General features: G+C 38.7%; 1 protein-coding gene across 2 annotated transcripts in view; it reads left to right on the top strand.

Moving 5' to 3' along the window:
- RAB28 (RAB28, member RAS oncogene family) overlaps positions 1–17310 on the top strand; it is a 119515-nt gene that overhangs the window by 22380 nt on the left and 79825 nt on the right. For both annotated transcript variants that reach the window (XM_049886500.1, XM_049886501.1), the window contains exon 4: positions 14202–14331. In XM_049886500.1, coding sequence (XP_049742457.1) covers positions 14202–14331 — 130 coding nt within the window. The remainder of the gene's footprint in view (positions 1–14201; positions 14332–17310) is intronic.

Below are 17310 nucleotides of genomic sequence, written 5' to 3' on the forward strand. Positions count from 1 at the left end.
TATGTAGATCAAGATACAGAATATATCTAATCTCCAGAAACATTCTTCCTTACTCTTTTTAATCATCCCCCCGCTCCCAACAAAAGTAACCACTGTTCTGATTTCTGTCACCACGGATCAGTTTTGCATATTTTTGAACTTTATGTTTAAGGAACCTGACAGTAGATACTCTTTTATGTCTGGCTTCATTAATTCACCATTATCTTTGTGAGATTCATCTGGATTGTTGCACATAGCAGTTGTTTGTTCATTTTTTTGTCTTATAGTATTCCATTATATGAGTAAACTTCAGTTTAGTGGTTCTTTCTGGTAGTCTTTGCACTGTTAAGAGTAGGGCTGGTACAAATATTCACATACCTACCTTTTGGTATGTTGTTGTTAGGTGCTGTAGAGTCAGTTCTGTCTCATGATGACCCTGTGTACAACAGTAGGAAACGCTGCCCAGTGCTGCACCATCCCCACACTTGTTGCTATGTCTGAGCCCATTGTTGCAGCCACTGTGTCAATTGATCTTGTTGAGGGTCTTCTTTTTTTGCTGACCCTCTACTTTACCAAGCATGATGTCTTTCTCCAGAGACTGTTCCTTTTGGTATGTATGTATACACACATACACACATGCTTATGTATCTGTGAAAAAAAAAAGTATATATTTCTTTGTCCATCCGTCCATCCATTTATCTATATTTCCTTTGGATATACCTTGGAATGAAATTACTAGGCCATAGGATAGATATAGCTAAGCATTGTCAATTCGCATTTCTACTAGCAGTGACTGAGAATTACACTTTCAAAAGCATAGGTTTCTACCTGAAGGATATGACTTGTGACAGAATGAGTAGCTTTCATTTGAGAGCATAGAGGAGTGGTAGTGTTTTCTTGGAATTGCAGGGTTTAGTTAAAGCATAGAAAATGAAAGAAATTGTTATTGAAGAATTTGAAGATATATTGTTGTTAGGCACCATCGAGTTGGTTCCGACTCATAGTGACCCTATGTAGAAAAATTTATTAAACTTGAAATCTGATTTCCAAAGGGCATGGTAAAAAGGTTTGTAAAGAGGAACAGTGGGCCAAAAAAATTAGTTCTAGCAGTGCCCGAGTAGGTTGTTCTCATACTTCAATTATTGTCAAGATAGATGTATTGCATTTCTGAGGGAGTTGTACTTTCTTGTAGATGGGAAGGTTCTGATAGTTTTCTGGAAGGAGTTAGAAGATTTCTGGGTTGACTGATGTGGTAAGAGACTCAAAGCTTTGAGGATGCTTCGGCTATAGGCTCCTGAATAGGTGAATAGTTAGAGGTTTAGCTTTTTTGTGTACTGAGGCTGGTGGGTAGAGGACCTGGGAGTTAATAACTAGTCTCTAGAAATTTGAGACAGGCTCTATATAATCTACATGATCCTTTATCCATATGTGTGTCTAAAGTGGCATGAGGCTTTTGTTAGTAATAAATCATTTACTGTACACTTTGTCATTGATCAGAAAACAAATGACACTCCAATTGAGAAATTCTGGGTGGATGTCTATTTCTCTTTCAATTATGTAAGTGTACTTTGAAAATATTTTAGAATTCTTTTTATAGATGTTCTGTATTTAGTTTATTTAGTTGAGGAAGTTCTCTATTACTAGTTTGCTGAGAGTTTTTATAATGAATATTAGATTTTGTTGAATTTTTTTCTGCATCAGTTGATATGATCATATAAGTTTTCTTCTTTAGCGTATTGATACAGTAGGTTACATTGATTTTCATTTGTTGAACCAGCTTCGCATACATGGAATGAATCCCACTGGGTCATGGTGTATAATTTTTTATACATTGTGGGATCCTATTTGCTAATATTTTGTTGTAGATTTTTTACATCTATGTTCATGAGATTTATTGGGCTATAGATTTTCTTTCTTGTAAGGTCTTTATCTGGTTTTGGTATTAGGTAATGCTGGCCACATGGGATGAGATTGGAAGTGCTCCTTTTTTTTTTTTTTTAAAATTGAAAGTGATTTTGGGGAATTGGTATCATTTCCCCCTTAAATGTTTGGTAGAATTCACCAATGAAACCATCTGGGCCTGGTGCTTCCTGTTTTGGAAGGTTATTAATTACTGATTAAATTTCTTTGCTACGTATAGGCCTTCGGACATACATATGAGTGGAATTACTAGGTCATAGGGTAAACCTTCAGTGAGATGGGTTGAAACGCTGGCTGCAATGATGGACTCAAGCATAGCAATGTTTGGGAGGATGGCGCATGACCCGGCATTTTCGTTGTGGGAACTGACTCAGAGGCACCTAACAAGGACAATAGGGTGAAAACCTAACCTGTTGCCATTGAGTTGATTCTGACTCATAGCAACCCTATAGGACAGAGTAGAACTGCCACATAGGGTTTCTAAGGAGCAGCTGGTGTATTCGAACTGCCAACCTTGTGGTTAGCAGATGAGCTCTTAACCACTGTGCCACCAGGGCTCCAACAACACAGTAGATATAGCTAAACATTGTCAATTTGACTAACAAAAGCATTTGACTGTTTGAATCATAAGAAGTTATGGATAACATTGTGAAGAATGGGAATTCCAGAACACTTAATTGTGCTCATGTGCCAAGAGGCAGTTGTTTGAATAGAACAAAGGGATACCGCATGGTTTAAAATCAGGAAAGGTACGTGTCAGGGTCGGATCTTTTCACCATTCTAATTCAGTCTGTGTGCTGAGCAAATAATCTGAGAAGGTGGACTATATGAAGAACTTGGCACCACTGACAACTTGTAATATGCAGATGACACAGCCTTGCTTGCCAAAAGCAAAGAGGACTTAAAGCACTTACTGATGAAGATCAAAGACTACAGCCCTTAGGTATGGATTACATCTCACCATAAAGAATACAAAAATCCTCACAACCAGACCAATAAACAACATCATGATAAATGGAGAAAAGATTGAAGTTGTCAAGGATTTCATTTTATTTGGATCCACAGTCAATGCCCACGGAAGCAGCGGCAGAGAAATAAGTGACGTATTGCATTGGGCAAATCTGCTGTAAAAGACCTCTTTAAAGTGCTGAAAAATCAAAGATGTCACTTTGAAGACTAAAGTCTGTCTCACCTAAGCTATGCTTTTCCAGCCTGGGTTCTGTAGAGGAGCAAAAACCAGTGAAACATATATAAATATATAGACAGATTTACTTAGGGAATGGCTCATGCAGTTGTAAGGAAGTGGCTTACACAGTTGTAGGGGCTGGCAAATCCCAAATCCGTGGGTCAGACGACAGGTTGAAGACCTCTGTGGGCTCACGTGGTTGCGGGGCTTGACGAATCCAAAATCTGCAGGTCAGGCAGCAGGCCAGAGACTTCTTCGGGCATATGTCCCAAGAGCTAGAGGTCAGGTGATGAGAAGAGTGCAGGATGAAGAAAGAGAGTGAGCTTTGGCAGAATATCCATTCATATGCTAGAGGCAGGCCATACCCCCAAGGAAACTCCCCTTTCAACTGATTGGCTGCTCACATCACATCACATCACAGAATAGAAGGTGATTGCATAGTGTCTGCCAAATCACTGGGAATCATAGCCTAGCCAAGTTGACAAGTAACATTAACCATCGCAGTATGCCTTGTCATTTTTTGTTGAAAGTTGGACATGATGTATTGAGTAATAAGAATTGACGTAAATAGGCCTTTAGTGTGATGTTTTATGTTAATTTGGCTAGGAGTTGCACTGTGTTTAATGTTTGCCATAGTTATAGGTGTCACATTATTCAAATTCCTCTAATGTCCTTGTGTTTAATCTCCCCTATCTGTGTCTTAACAGCTCTTTCAGCTGTAATCCAGTATTATTTTACTGGAATTCTATTGATGCGGTGGTAAGGTTTGGGAGATGAGCGATAATCTTTAATCTTATGATTAATTCTCAGTGTTTTAGTGGACCTGTGTCCCTTGGCTGTGACCTTGACAAGTGTTTCTTATCTCTCCTAATGTAGATAAGACAAGAAGCCTAGACAGGGCTGGAGCTGGCAACGGCTCTTCCTCCGTGTGGTATAAAGCTCCAGTTGAGCCTTTTCCCCTAGAGAGTAGACCTTTGTTATGAAGAACACTTTGGGCATATTTCACAAGGGATCCTTCTTGGCTCCTCACTAAGATAACTTGGTGGGGTTCCTGGAGGGAAAACCTAAGAAAGTGTAGGGGTACCCCTAAGACTGAGGCCTCTAGGAACTTCTCACTCTAAAGCTAGCCCACAGTCAGCCTCCAACAATTCATTAAAATTACTGTTTAATTGAACACTAATGACTGAAAACCAGAGGAGTGGTGGAATGACATCAAGGACATCACACATGAAGAAAGCAAAAGGTCATTAAAAAGGCAGGAAAGAAAGAAAAGACCAAAACAGATGTCAGATGAGACTCTGAAACTTTCTCTTGAATGTACAGTACCTAAAGCTAATGGAAGAAATGATGAAACAAAAGAGTTGAAGAGAAGATTTTAATGGGCAGCTCAAGAAGACAGAGTATTGTAATGAAATGTGCAAAGACCTGGAGTTAGAAAACCAAAAGAGAAGAACACACTCGACATTTCTTCAGCTGAAAGAACAGAATAAAGAATTCAAGCCTCTAGTTGCAACATTGAAGGATTCTGTGGGGGAAAATATTGAATGATGCAGGAAGCATTAAAAAAAGAAGGAAGAAATACACAATCACTGTACCAAAAAGAATTGGTTGATGTTCAACCATTTCGGGAGGGAGCACATAATCAAGAACCCATGTACTCAAGGAAGAAGTCCAGGCTACACTGTAGGCATTGGCAAAAAACAAGGCTCCAGGAATTGATGGAATGTCAGTTGAGATGTTTCAACAAATGGACGCAGCACTGGAGATGCTCACTTGTCTATGTCAAGAAATTTGGAAGACAGCTTCCTGGCCAACCGACTGGAAGAGATCCGTATATATGCCCATTTCAAAAAAAGGTGATCCAGCAGAATGCAGAATTATCAGATAATATCATTAATATCACACACAAGTAAGATTTTGCTGAAGATCATTCAAAAGTGATTACAGCATTACATCAACAGGAAACTGCCAGAAGTTCAAGCTGGATTCAGAAGAGGACGTGGAACGAAAGGTATCATTACTGATGTCAGATGGATCTTGGCTAAAAGCAGAGAATATCAGAAAGATGTTTGCCTGTGTTTTATTGACTATGCAAAGACATTTGACTGTGGAGTCATAACAAATTATGGATAGCATTGCAAAAAATGAGAATTCCAGAACACTTAATTGTGCTCATGAGGCACACGTACACAGACCAATAGGCAGTCATTCCAGCAGAACAAGGGGATACTGTGTGGTTTAAAGTCAGGAAAGGTATGTTAGGATTGTGTCCTTTCACCATACTTATTCAATCTGTATGCTGAACAAGTAATCTGAGAAGCTGGGCTATATGAAGAAGAATGGGGCATCAGGATTGGAGGTAGTCTCATTAACAACCTTTGATATACAGATGACACAATCTTGCTTGCTGAAAGTGAAGAAGACTTGAAGCACTTACTGTTGAAGATCAAAGACTACAGCCTTCATATGGATTGCACCTCAAGATAAAGAAAACAGAAATCCTCACAACTGGACCAATAAGCAACATCATGATAAATGGTGAAAAGATTGACGTTGTCAAGGATTTCATTTTACTTGGATCCACAATCAACAGCCATGGAAGCAGCAGTCAAGGAATCAAAAGATGCACTGCATTGGGCAAATCTGCTGCAAAGGACCTCTTGAAAGTGTTGAAGAGCAAAGATATCACCTTGAAGACTAAGGTGCACCTGACCCAAGCCACGGTATTTTCAATCGCATCATTTGCATGTGAAAGCTGGACAATGAATAAGGAAGACCGAAGAAGAATTGATGCCTTTTAATTGCGGTGTTGGCGAAGAATATTGAATATACCATGGATTGCCAGAAGAACGAATAAACCTGTCTTGGAAGAAGTACAACCAGAATGCTCCTTAGAGGCAAGGATGGTGAGACTGTGCCTTACATACTTCGGACATGTTGTCAGGAGGGATCAGTCTCTGGAGAAGGACATCATGCTTTGCAAAGTACAGGGTCAGTGGAAAAGAGGAAGACCCTCAACGAGGTGGGTTGACACAGTGGCTGCAACAATGGGCTCAAGCATAACAACGATTGTAAGGATGGCGCAGGACCGGGCAGTGTTTCGTTGTGTTGTGCATAGGGTCGCTATGAGTCGGAACCGACTCGAATGTACCTAACAACAACAGTGTTAAAAAGCAAAGATGTCACTTTGAGGACTAAGGTGCGTGTGAACCAAACCATGACATTTTCAGTTGCCCCATAAGCCTGCAAAAGCTGGACAATGAATAAGGAAGATAGAAGAATCGACACCTTTGAATTATGGTATTGGTGAGAAATATTGAATATTCTATGACTGCCACAAGAGCAAACAAATCTGTCCAGGTAAAAGTATAGCCAGAATGCTCTTTAGAAGCAAGGATGGCGAGACTTCGTCTCACATACTTTGGACATGTTATCAGGAGGGATCAGTCCCTGGAGAAGGACATCATGCTTGGTTAAAGTAGAGGGTCAGTGAAAAAGAGGAAGGCCCTCAGCAAGATGGATTGACACAATGGCTGCAACAATGGGCTCAAGCACAGTAACAATTGTGAGGATGGCGCAGGACCAGGTAGTGTTTTGTTCTGTTGTACATAGGGTCATTGTGAGTGGGATGTGACTCAACAGCACCTAACAACAACAACCACCACCACTACCACAACTGCAACCATTTAATTGATACTGGCTACAGCAGCCCTGCCCTAGGTAAGTAGATCTCAGCTCTAACTCTCTGAATTTGCTGTCTTTCCAGATTTTTGTGTAGCAGACTGCCCTGTGTCCTTAGTTCTCTGATGTATCTGAGAAAAGCTGAATATTTTTTCTTGTTTTAAGGACAAGAGTAATGACTTCTAAGCTGTTTAGATCTTGGAGCTGAAATTAAAAGTCCTAGAATTCCTTGTATATTTTAGTATCTTTCGTTTTCTCATTTTTCCTTCTCAGAATTTCACTACAGTAGTGAAGGTCAAGACTGGTACTAAATGTGATGCTAAGAGCAAGAACAAAGACATAGTTTTTACATTAAGAATGGGGTATCTGAACAAATAGGTGTTTGGCTTGGTAGGTGCCAGATTAATAAAAAGAAGCCTATCCTTTTATCTGTCTTATTAGTTCTAGAAGATTCACAGGTATCACTGATTGAAAAATATTGGAACACATTGGTTTAAATCAGTGATTGGCAAACTTGTGAAGAGTACAGAGTAAATATTTTAGGCTTGCAGGCCCTCTGTCTCTGTTGCAGCTATTCAGCTGTGCCATTGTGCAAAGTGACCATTGATGATATTTTAATGAATGATTTTGGCTATGTTTCAGTAAAAGTTTATTTACAAAAATTGGCTGTGTGCTGGATGTGACCTGTGTGCTGTAGTTTACTGACTCCTGGTTTTGACTCAGTGGTATTTTCCACATCTCTCGTCTATCACTGATTATCGATAGATGGTAGCCGTGTTTTGTGTATATTCTGTCATGCCCAGGTATTGTCCCAAGTTGGGATGAAGTTTTTCATATACTAATCAGAAAACTTCAAGGTTTAGTCATCAAAGGTCTAGGCTGTATTTATGAATGTAAAACCTATCTCAAAGTTTCCCTAAGAATGTGAGTCTACTTCACTCAGAATAATAACAAAAATTCCCTGCAATTATGTAATAAGTTAGTTTTGCTCCAAATAAAATCCTGTATTAATTCAAAAGAATAACACTATTTGGTTGCTTTATGATTTAATAAACTATTTGTAAATTGGGGCAATATTCTTATGCAAGAGAAATCTACTTCCGTATAATGGAGATTTCACAGCAACTTGAATAATTTTTGCTTAATAAATACAAGTTTCCATGGCAATGAAGTATTTAATGGTTACTGAATTAGCATTAGAAAATAACTCCTGAAAATTTGGCTCTTTACCCATTTGTAGTTGTGAGACTTCATGAAATTAAAATTAAATCAGTAGGTAATGGGTTTGTTATTGACTGCTCTTTTTGAGCTGAAAAAAAGTAACAATGCTGCAAAGTCAGTTAGCAACTGTGATCGTTAATGTTATGCATAAACTTGTCTAGGCAGTGATTCTCAGTATTATATAATTATCTTCTATTTGGTAACATGATGTGATTATCCTCAGTTTTGTGATCTAATGTAATTATCCTCCATCTTATGATCTCCCATAAGTAATATAATGTAATCACTTCCATGATATGATCTGATGTGATCAGCCCATCTGTTCTAAAGGGAGTTTCCTCGGAGGTGTGGCCTGCACCCAATATATATATATACATATTTTTTTATATGGACATTCTGTCAAAGCTCACTTGCTTGCTGTGCATCCTGTTTCTGGCTCGTCATTATCTGACCTCTGGTTCTTGGAACTTGAGCCAGCCGCTTGTCATCCGACCTGCCGACTTTGGGACTTGCCAGCTCCGCAGCCTTGTGAGCCAGGAGCCTGCTGCCTGACCAGCTGATTCTGGGCTTGTCAGCCCCTGCAACCACTTGAGTCACAAAAAGCCTCAGGCTGACGCCTGACCCACAGACTTTGGGACTTGCCAGCCTCCACAACCTCATTAGCCATTTCCTTGAGATAAATTTTTATCTCTGTATACCGACTTCACTAGTTTTGCTTCTTTAGAGAACCCAGCCTAGGACAGCAATGTTGTGTGACTAAAACAGGTCAGTGAAGCTGCAGGCAAGGTCAGTTTTGGGTCAGATATTTTTAGGTTTGTGAGTAAGAAAAGCCCCTTGAAATACAAGTAAAATATTTGTTTTAAATAAAAATGTTTTCCATTGTAGTTAAATTAGTTTATCACTTAATCACTCAGGCATGGCAGATATTTTAAAGGTAGGATAACAGAAGTATTGCTTAAGGCCACTAGATGTGGGGCTAGGACAGGACCCCACAGGGATCTGATGTACAGGACAGTGCTCTTTCCAAACAATATGTAGTATCACCTATGTCAGCCTTCTGTAGAGATCATTTCTGGGGTGTTATTTCTAAAAGGGAAAATGAGATTATGCCCATTGTTTCAGGTAATTCTGTATTGGGCATTATTTGAAAGTATCTTGGTAAAGAGTCAGAAATAGATATCTGAATTTGCAAAATGAATTGAGCAAGTGATTTTATATAAAAATTATAGAATGTTTAAGATGAGAGGGATCTTAGAGACTGTCTGACTTAACCATCTAATTTTCGAGACAAGAAACCTGTGACCCAGAGAAGCTAGTGACTTGGGAACCAGCATGTTTTAATAAAATTACATACTACTGGAAGATCGTAATGGTAGTACGCTAAAGGCGGCTTGTTCTGGCTTATGAGAGTCAATTGTTAAATTTTTAGGAATTTTTGTGAACCAGTTGTTAAATGCAAACAGGATTTAAAATTAAATGACATAGATTAAAAACCACAGCGCATTAAAAACAAAGATTATGTGTTCAAAATGTATCACATACTAATTATTTTACTGTATATATTTCTGTTATTTATGTTCTTGAGGTTATTTCTGTCTCTTGTATGGTGGAAATGATGTGCTACTCAACTCTATATTCAGTGATACCACATTGGTAGCTTGAAAGCAGTAACAGGGAAGTGTTTACCCCATGGAAATTGACAAACACTACAAGTAATACCCCTCCCCCACACACCCTGCCACCTCCTGAGCCAGCTAATGAATGTTTACCGGCATTACATTGGCCATGACTGCTGTTTTGTTTGTTTATGTGAGGGCTTTCCTGCAAGACTGTGAGTTCCTGGAGGGCTGGAACTTATATCCCTCGCACCCAGCACAATGCTTGGTACATAGTAGATAAATATTTGTAAAATGAATGAATGGACTTTATAATCCTTCAGTCCTTAATTCTGATTCTGGCTCCATCACCTACCTAGCTGTGTGACTTTGGTTATTTTAACCTCTGCTAGTAAAATGGGTATTGCCCATTTTGAATCGGACAATTATGTAGTCTTCTGTGCTGGGAATGACAAATTGAAGAGGAATGGTGTTGCATTCACTGTGAAAAAGAACATTTCAAGATCCATCCTGAAGTGCAACGCTGTCAATGATAGGATGATATCCATGTGCCTACAAGGAAGACCAGTTAATACGAGTATTATTCAAATTTACGCACCAACCACTAGGGCCAAAGATGAAGAAATAGAAGATTTTTATCAGCTCCTACAGTCTGAAATGGACCGAACAAACAGTCAAGAAGCATTGATAATTACTGGCGATTGGAATGTGAAAGTTGGAAACGAAGAAGGATCGGTAGTTGAAAAATATTGCCTTGGTGATGGAAACAATGCTGGAGATCGAATGATAGCATTTTCCAAGACCAACGACTTCTTCATTGCAAATACCTTCTTTTACCAACATAAATGGTGACCATACACATGGACTTCACCAGGTGGAACACACAGAAATCAAATTGACTACATCTGTGGAAAGAGACAATGGAAAACCTCAGTATGATCAGTCAGAACAAGGCCAGGGGCCGACTGTGGAACAGACCATCAATTGCTCATATGCAAGTTCAAGCTGAACCTGAAGAAAGTCAGAACAAGTCCACGGGAGCCAAAATATGACCTTGAGTACATCCCACCTGAATTTAGATACCATCTGAAGAATAGATTTGACGCACTGAACACTAGTGACCGAAGAGCAAACGAGTTGTGGAATGACATCAAGGACATCATACATGAAGAAAGCAAGAGGTTATTGAAAACACCGGAAAGAAAGAAAAGACCAAGATGAATGTCAGAGGAAACTCTGAAACTTGCTCTAGAATGTCAAGCAGCTAAAGCAAAAGGAAGAATTGATGAGGTAAAAGAACTGAACAGAAGATTTCAAAGGGTGTCTCTAGAAGACAGAGTATTTTAATGACATGTGCAAAGAGCTGGAGATGGAAATCCAAAAGGGAAGAACACACTCGGCGTTTCTCAAACTGAAAGAACTGAAGAAAAAATTCAAGCCTTGAGTTGCAACAGTGAAGGATTCCATGGGGAAAATATTAAACGACGCAGGAAGCATCAAAAGAAGATGGAAGGAATACACTGAGTCATTATACCAAAAAGAATTAGTTGGTATTCAACCATTTCAAGAGGTTGCATTTGATCAGGAACCGATGGTACTGAAGGAAGAAGTCCAAGCTGCTCTGAAGGCATTGGTGAAAAACAAGGCTCCAGGAATTGATGGAATATCAACTGAGATGATTCAACAAACAGATGCAGCACTGGAGGTGCTTGCTCGTCTATGCCAAGAAATATGGAAGACAGCCTCCTGGCCAACTGACTGGAAGAGATCCATATTTATGCCTATTCCCAAGAAAGGTGATCCCACCAAATGTGGAAATTTTAGAACAATATCATTAGTATCACACCAAGCAAAATTCTGCTGAAGATTGTTCAGAAACAGCTGCAGCAGTGTATCGACAGGGAATTGCCAGAAATTCAGGCCAGTTACAGAAGAGGACCGGGAACCAGGGATATCATTGCTGATGTCAGATGGATCCTGGCTGAAAGCAGAGAATACCAGAAGGATGTTTACCTGTGCTTTATTAATTATGCAAAGGCATTCAGCTGTGTGGATCATAACAAATTACGGATAACATTGTGAAGAATGGGAATTCCAGAACACTTAATTGTGCTCATGAGGAACCTTTACAAAGATCATGAGGCAGCTGTTTGGACAGAACAAGGGGCTACTGATTGGTTTAAAGTCAGGAAAGGTGTGCGTCAGGGTTGTATTCTTTCACCATACTTGTTTAATCTGTACGCTGTGCAGATAATATGAGAAGCTGGACTATATGAAGAAGACCAGGGCATCAGGATTGGAGGAAGACTCATTAATAACCTGTGTTATGGAGATGACACAACCTTACTTTCTGAAAGTGAAGAGGACTTGAAGCACTTGCTAAAGAAGATGAAAGACCACAGCCCTCAGTATGGGTTGCACCTCAACATAAAGAAGATAGAAATCCTCACAACTGGACCAATGAGCAACATCATGATAAATGGAGGAAAGATTGAAGTTGTCAAGGATTTCATTTTACTTGGATCCACAATCAACAGCCATGGAAGCAGCAGTCAAGAAATCAAGAGACGCATTGCATTGGGTAAATCTGCTGCAAAGGACTTCTTTAAAGTGTTGAAGAGCAAAGATGTCACCTTGAAGACTAAGGTGCGCCTGACCCAAGCCATAGTATTTTCAATCACATCATATGCATGTGAAAGCTGGACAGTGAATAAGGAAGACCGAAAAAGAATTGATGCCTTTGAATTGTGGTGTTGGTGAAGAATATTGAATATACCATGGACTGCCAAAAGAATGAACAAATCTGTCTTAGAAGTACAGCCAGAATGCTCCTTAGAGGCAAGGATAGCGAGACTGTGTCTTGCATACTTTGGACATGTCAGGAGGGATCAGTCCCTGGAGAAGGGCATCATGCTTGGCAGAGTACAGGGTCAGCGGAAAAGAGGAAGACCCTCAATGAGGTGGATTGACACGGTGGCTGCAACAGTGAGCCCAAGCATAACAACGATTGTAAGGATGGCTCAGGACCGGGCAGCTTTTCATTGTGTTGTCCATGGGGTCGCTATGAGTTGGAACTGACTCGACGGCACCTAACAACAACAACAACAGTAAAATGGGGATGATAATACCAACCTTGCATGACCACTGTGAGGATTAGTGCAAAGACCTAGATACGTGTCTTATGCATAAGAAGAAGAAAAAAACAAAACAAAACAAAAGCATTGCTGTCAAGTTGATTCTGACCCACAGCAAGCTACAGGGCGGAGTAAAACTGTCCTGTAGGATTCCCAAGGAGTAGCTGATGGGTTCGAACTGCTGACCTTTTGGTTAGTAGCCAAGCTCTTAACCACTGCACCACCAGGGCTCCATCTGTTACATGCCCTCATTGCTGTCAAGTCAATTCTGACTCACAGTGACCCTATAGGACAGAGTAGAACTGCACCACAGGGTTTCTAAGGAGTGACTGGTAGATTCGAACTGCCAACCTTTTGGTTAGCAGCCAACCTCTTAACCACTGCTCTACCAGGGCTCTGTCTGGTACATAGTAGGTGCAAAAAAATCTAGTTGACCTTTATCATTATTACCTAAGAAATTGATTTAGATGTTGTTAGGGGCCAATGACTTTTAACTTATTTAGACTTGTATGCAGAATTTTGTATTAAGTGTTTGACCACAAACTGGATGAGAACCAAGAATGTGCTGTTGTTTTTTTGTGTGTATATACTTCTCCTCCTTCCCACACAAAATAATAGGATCTATTAAAAGGAATATGGTATATAAGAGGCAAGAAGCAATCCCTCTGTTATATTTGGCTTTGCTCAGGCTCTTATTACAGTATCATGTCCAGTGTTACATTGCTTGTTTTAAAGAGGATGTGAAAAAACTATATGTAGTATGTTCCGGGAAGAAGCAACAACTGTGATTAAAGGGGTAGAAAATAGGTCCTTTGAGGGAAGCTTAAGGAATTGAGTTTGTTTACTCTGGAAAGGAGACTGTAAAGGAGTTTCTTAACTATCTTCAAGTGTATGAAGGGTTATTATAAGAAGGATACTCTTAAGTTGTTCTCCAAATGCACAGAGGACCAAAAGAGGAAATTGGCTTATATCATTTGAGGAAAGTTGTGCTAAACACTGGAATTGGCTATCAAGGAATGTCATGAAGTCTTCATTTTTGAAAATATTTGAGAAGAGCCGCAGCAGATGGTTATTTATTGAAAAGTGTAAATGTTTGACTTTATGAAGGCATGAGGGAGGAATATATATAGACCTTACAGTCTTTTCTTCTTCTAGGATATGATATTCTTACATTTGTTGTTGTTTATTAAGCATATCTCAGATATTTTATTACGTTGGGAAACCACTCACAGTTTTGATAAAATTAACCTTTAGCTTAATTTGCATCTTGATTGAATGAAATAATTCACTGTTATCTCTCTGCTGGTAATGAATTTAAATTGAAGTCAATTTATGTATAAAACAGTTCACATTTGTATTTTTACACTCTGCCTGACATAACTGAAGGATTATTCAGACCTAATCAGTATTAATGTATTTTTTCAAGTAGTGCATTACAAATGTTCTGTAACTCTTTTGTGACAGGGAATCCTCTTGGTATACGATATTACAAATTACCAAAGCTTTGAGAATTTAGAAGATTGGTATTCTGTGGTGAAGAAGGTGAGCGAGGAGTCAGAAACTCAGCCACTGGTTGCCTTGGTGGGCAATAAAAGTAAGTTATTAGTGCTTATTTATGTATAGTAAAGTTTATTTGGCTAGCTTGTAGTTTTTATTCCTGAAAAAAACATTTGATATTTAGAAGCATAAATAGATAACAGCTTTCCTTGAGTAAAAAATTCCTTGAGCAAATTGCTTGAGTAGAAAGTTCCTAGGGGTGCGTACAATCTTTTCAATGACGATTTTGATGCTTGGTCTGTCATAACTGCTCTGCTGCTTTGGCCAGTTCCTGTTAAGGTAAGTTCAGTTCTGACAGTGTGTGTTTTGGCTTCCTGTGCAGTCTAAGGAGGCCGCGTGGACTATGAAGAACAGCAGCACAGCTGCAGATTTTATGACCTTGTACTCAGCTTCAGCTCTGCCCCAGAGGTTTCGAGAGATACAGTTTATTAAATGATCCCCTATTAAGCAGTTTCAGTGTAGAGTTTTGTATGCGTTGGTCCTTGCTCCCATCTCTCATAAACTTCTTTTTCTGAATTTTTGGGATTTGTTCTGAAATACAGATCCTTTTTTTTTTTTTCTTTTGAGAATGTATTAGGAGGTGGAACAGTTCTTGGTCAAAAATGATGGATAAATAATTTTTGAGAACTGTCTCTTGGGCTGTGATACATAGCATATAAAAATCATAGGACTAAATTCAGTATAGGACTATTATTTAGTCCTGGAAAAGAAGACCTTAATAAGGGCTTTCAAACATATGAAATATTATGATATAACCTGATCTTCTCCACCTTGTTTGAGGTCAGGAAAAGAGAAAATGAATTCAAATTGTGCCATAGAGGATTTAGGTCAGGAAGCGTTTCCTGACGACAAGGATTGTTACATCAATACCCAGGCATACTATCCAGGGAATTATCTTTGCCAAAGGTCTTTAAAAGCATGATACTCTTTTTTTCCTCTGTAAATGTTTAGGAAATAGTCCTTCCTGAAGGACCAAACCAAGCTTTCTGCATTATGTGATTTTGCACACTTAGACGAACATTAGATAAATCCATGCCTTACTTTAAAATCATTGCAAAACAGGTGTGAATGCCATTTCCTAGAAGAGTTGAAAATACAAATATTATCATACTTTGTAGAAAACAGAATTACATATCACAAAATGGTTAAACTTGAGTAGAAGGCATAGTTTTTTTTAGGCTTTAGTTTAATTTTTTTCATGTTTTGAAAATTCTTTTTAATTGAGTATATCAGATGCTTTTCAGTTTATTAAAATTCCCCTATTCAAATCATAACTTTTGATGAGCTTAGGCTCTGCTTCTGAGCATAGCTTTTCATTTTAGGAGACCATCCCTTAGTCAGTTCTATGTTACATAATAAAGCATTGGCTTATATTATGGTAAAATTTGTGCTTCATTGGAGGCTTTTCCGTCACTTTTTGGGAATTATAGAGTAGGGGAGGGATGGGGGCTAGAATTTGTTTTCATTTCTTTCAGGATCTAATCTAACCACCATCTGGGGTAATGGTGCAGTGGCACATAATTATATACATTATGTTATGTGTTTATGCTATCCTGTGAGACATCCAACATTGGTCACTGTCAAAGACAGGATATCAGACTAGATGGGCTATTGGACTGCTCTGGTGGTGCCATTCCCAGGTTTTAAAGGCAAATATTTATATAAGTTATATGAATTTATGCAAAAAATTAATGCAGTGTTATGTTTGAGAATTTAATAGCATAAAAAAATCAGGAGTTTTTTTTTCACTTTGGGCTTAGCTGTAACCCCTTTCTTGTATGTATTTATAATACTCTCTTTCAGAACAGGATCGTATAACAGAGTATGCAGTCACACGGAATGTTATATGTGTAAAATGAAGAGATTATAGACGTACATTTCCCTGGATATTATTTACTGCATAATCTGTCCCTGGCCCAATTTCATATGATCGTGTAATGAGAGACCCTGCCGCAGTTAAGGCTATTAGGGCTTTACCTCTGAGTCTCCTGAATATTTTACAACTTGTGTTTCCAAATTCATGTTCCCTTAGTATAGTATAGGAGTATGTACTCAATTTTTGTTTTAAGGATACAATCATATTAAAAAGCAATGGAATTAACAAAGACTTTACACATTTGTCAGAGGCAAAGCAGGAGAACCGTGATGGAAAAACGTCTGAAGCTGGATTATTTTGTCTAAACATAGCTATATTATGCCTAAGTGTGCTTTTTGTCATCATTGTGTTCTATTCTTGGCAACTTGAATAGAAAGCATATGTCTAAAAGAAATAGGCATAGGCTGTGAAAATATCGGTAGCCTTACTTAACTTTTGTCCAAAGCTTAGTTGAAGGAGAAGAGAGAAAGAGAATACACATTTCCATACAGTTCTGTGTATGGGAATCTGTTCCATACTCAGAGCTTATAATTAGCAGCTTATAAGGTCGTTAGCTTCTTAATAAAATATAGTAAATTCTTACAAATTTGGGCAGATGATAGAGGCTAGTCTCATGTAAGGAGCAATTAGGGGTTTATATTTGTAAAAAATAGAGTTTTATTATATTTCAGTATAAATAGTAACTAGATTAGGTTAATGACACGGCCAGCAGAGGAAGGGACTTGCTTTAATGAAATAGAATAATTCGTAATAGTAAATTATTTCAGTGCGTAATACTTGAAAGTATATGATACTTAAAATAAATTATTTTATTCCATATTTTTATTTTGAAAGGTTATAAGGCACTAATTAGTGTTCTTTCTTTGTACTATTTAGGATTTCTAAATGAAGTTTTGAATAGTGGTTAAGGTCCAGGGACTTTGGATTTAGACATACTTTGCTTTAAAGGAAACCCTGGTGGCGTAGTGGTTAAGTGCTACGGCTGATAACCAAAGGGTCGGCAGTTCAAATCCGCCAGGTGCTCCTTGGACACTCTATGGGGCAGTTCTACTCTGTCCTATAGGGTCGCTATGAGTCAGAATCGACTTGATGGCACTGGATTTGGTTTTAGGTTTTGGTTGCTTTAAAAGCCCTGTTTCT

Source organism: Elephas maximus, chromosome 5 (assembly GCF_024166365.1).
Source record: "Elephas maximus indicus isolate mEleMax1 chromosome 5, mEleMax1 primary haplotype, whole genome shotgun sequence".
Lineage (NCBI taxonomy): Eukaryota > Metazoa > Chordata > Mammalia > Proboscidea > Elephantidae > Elephas > Elephas maximus.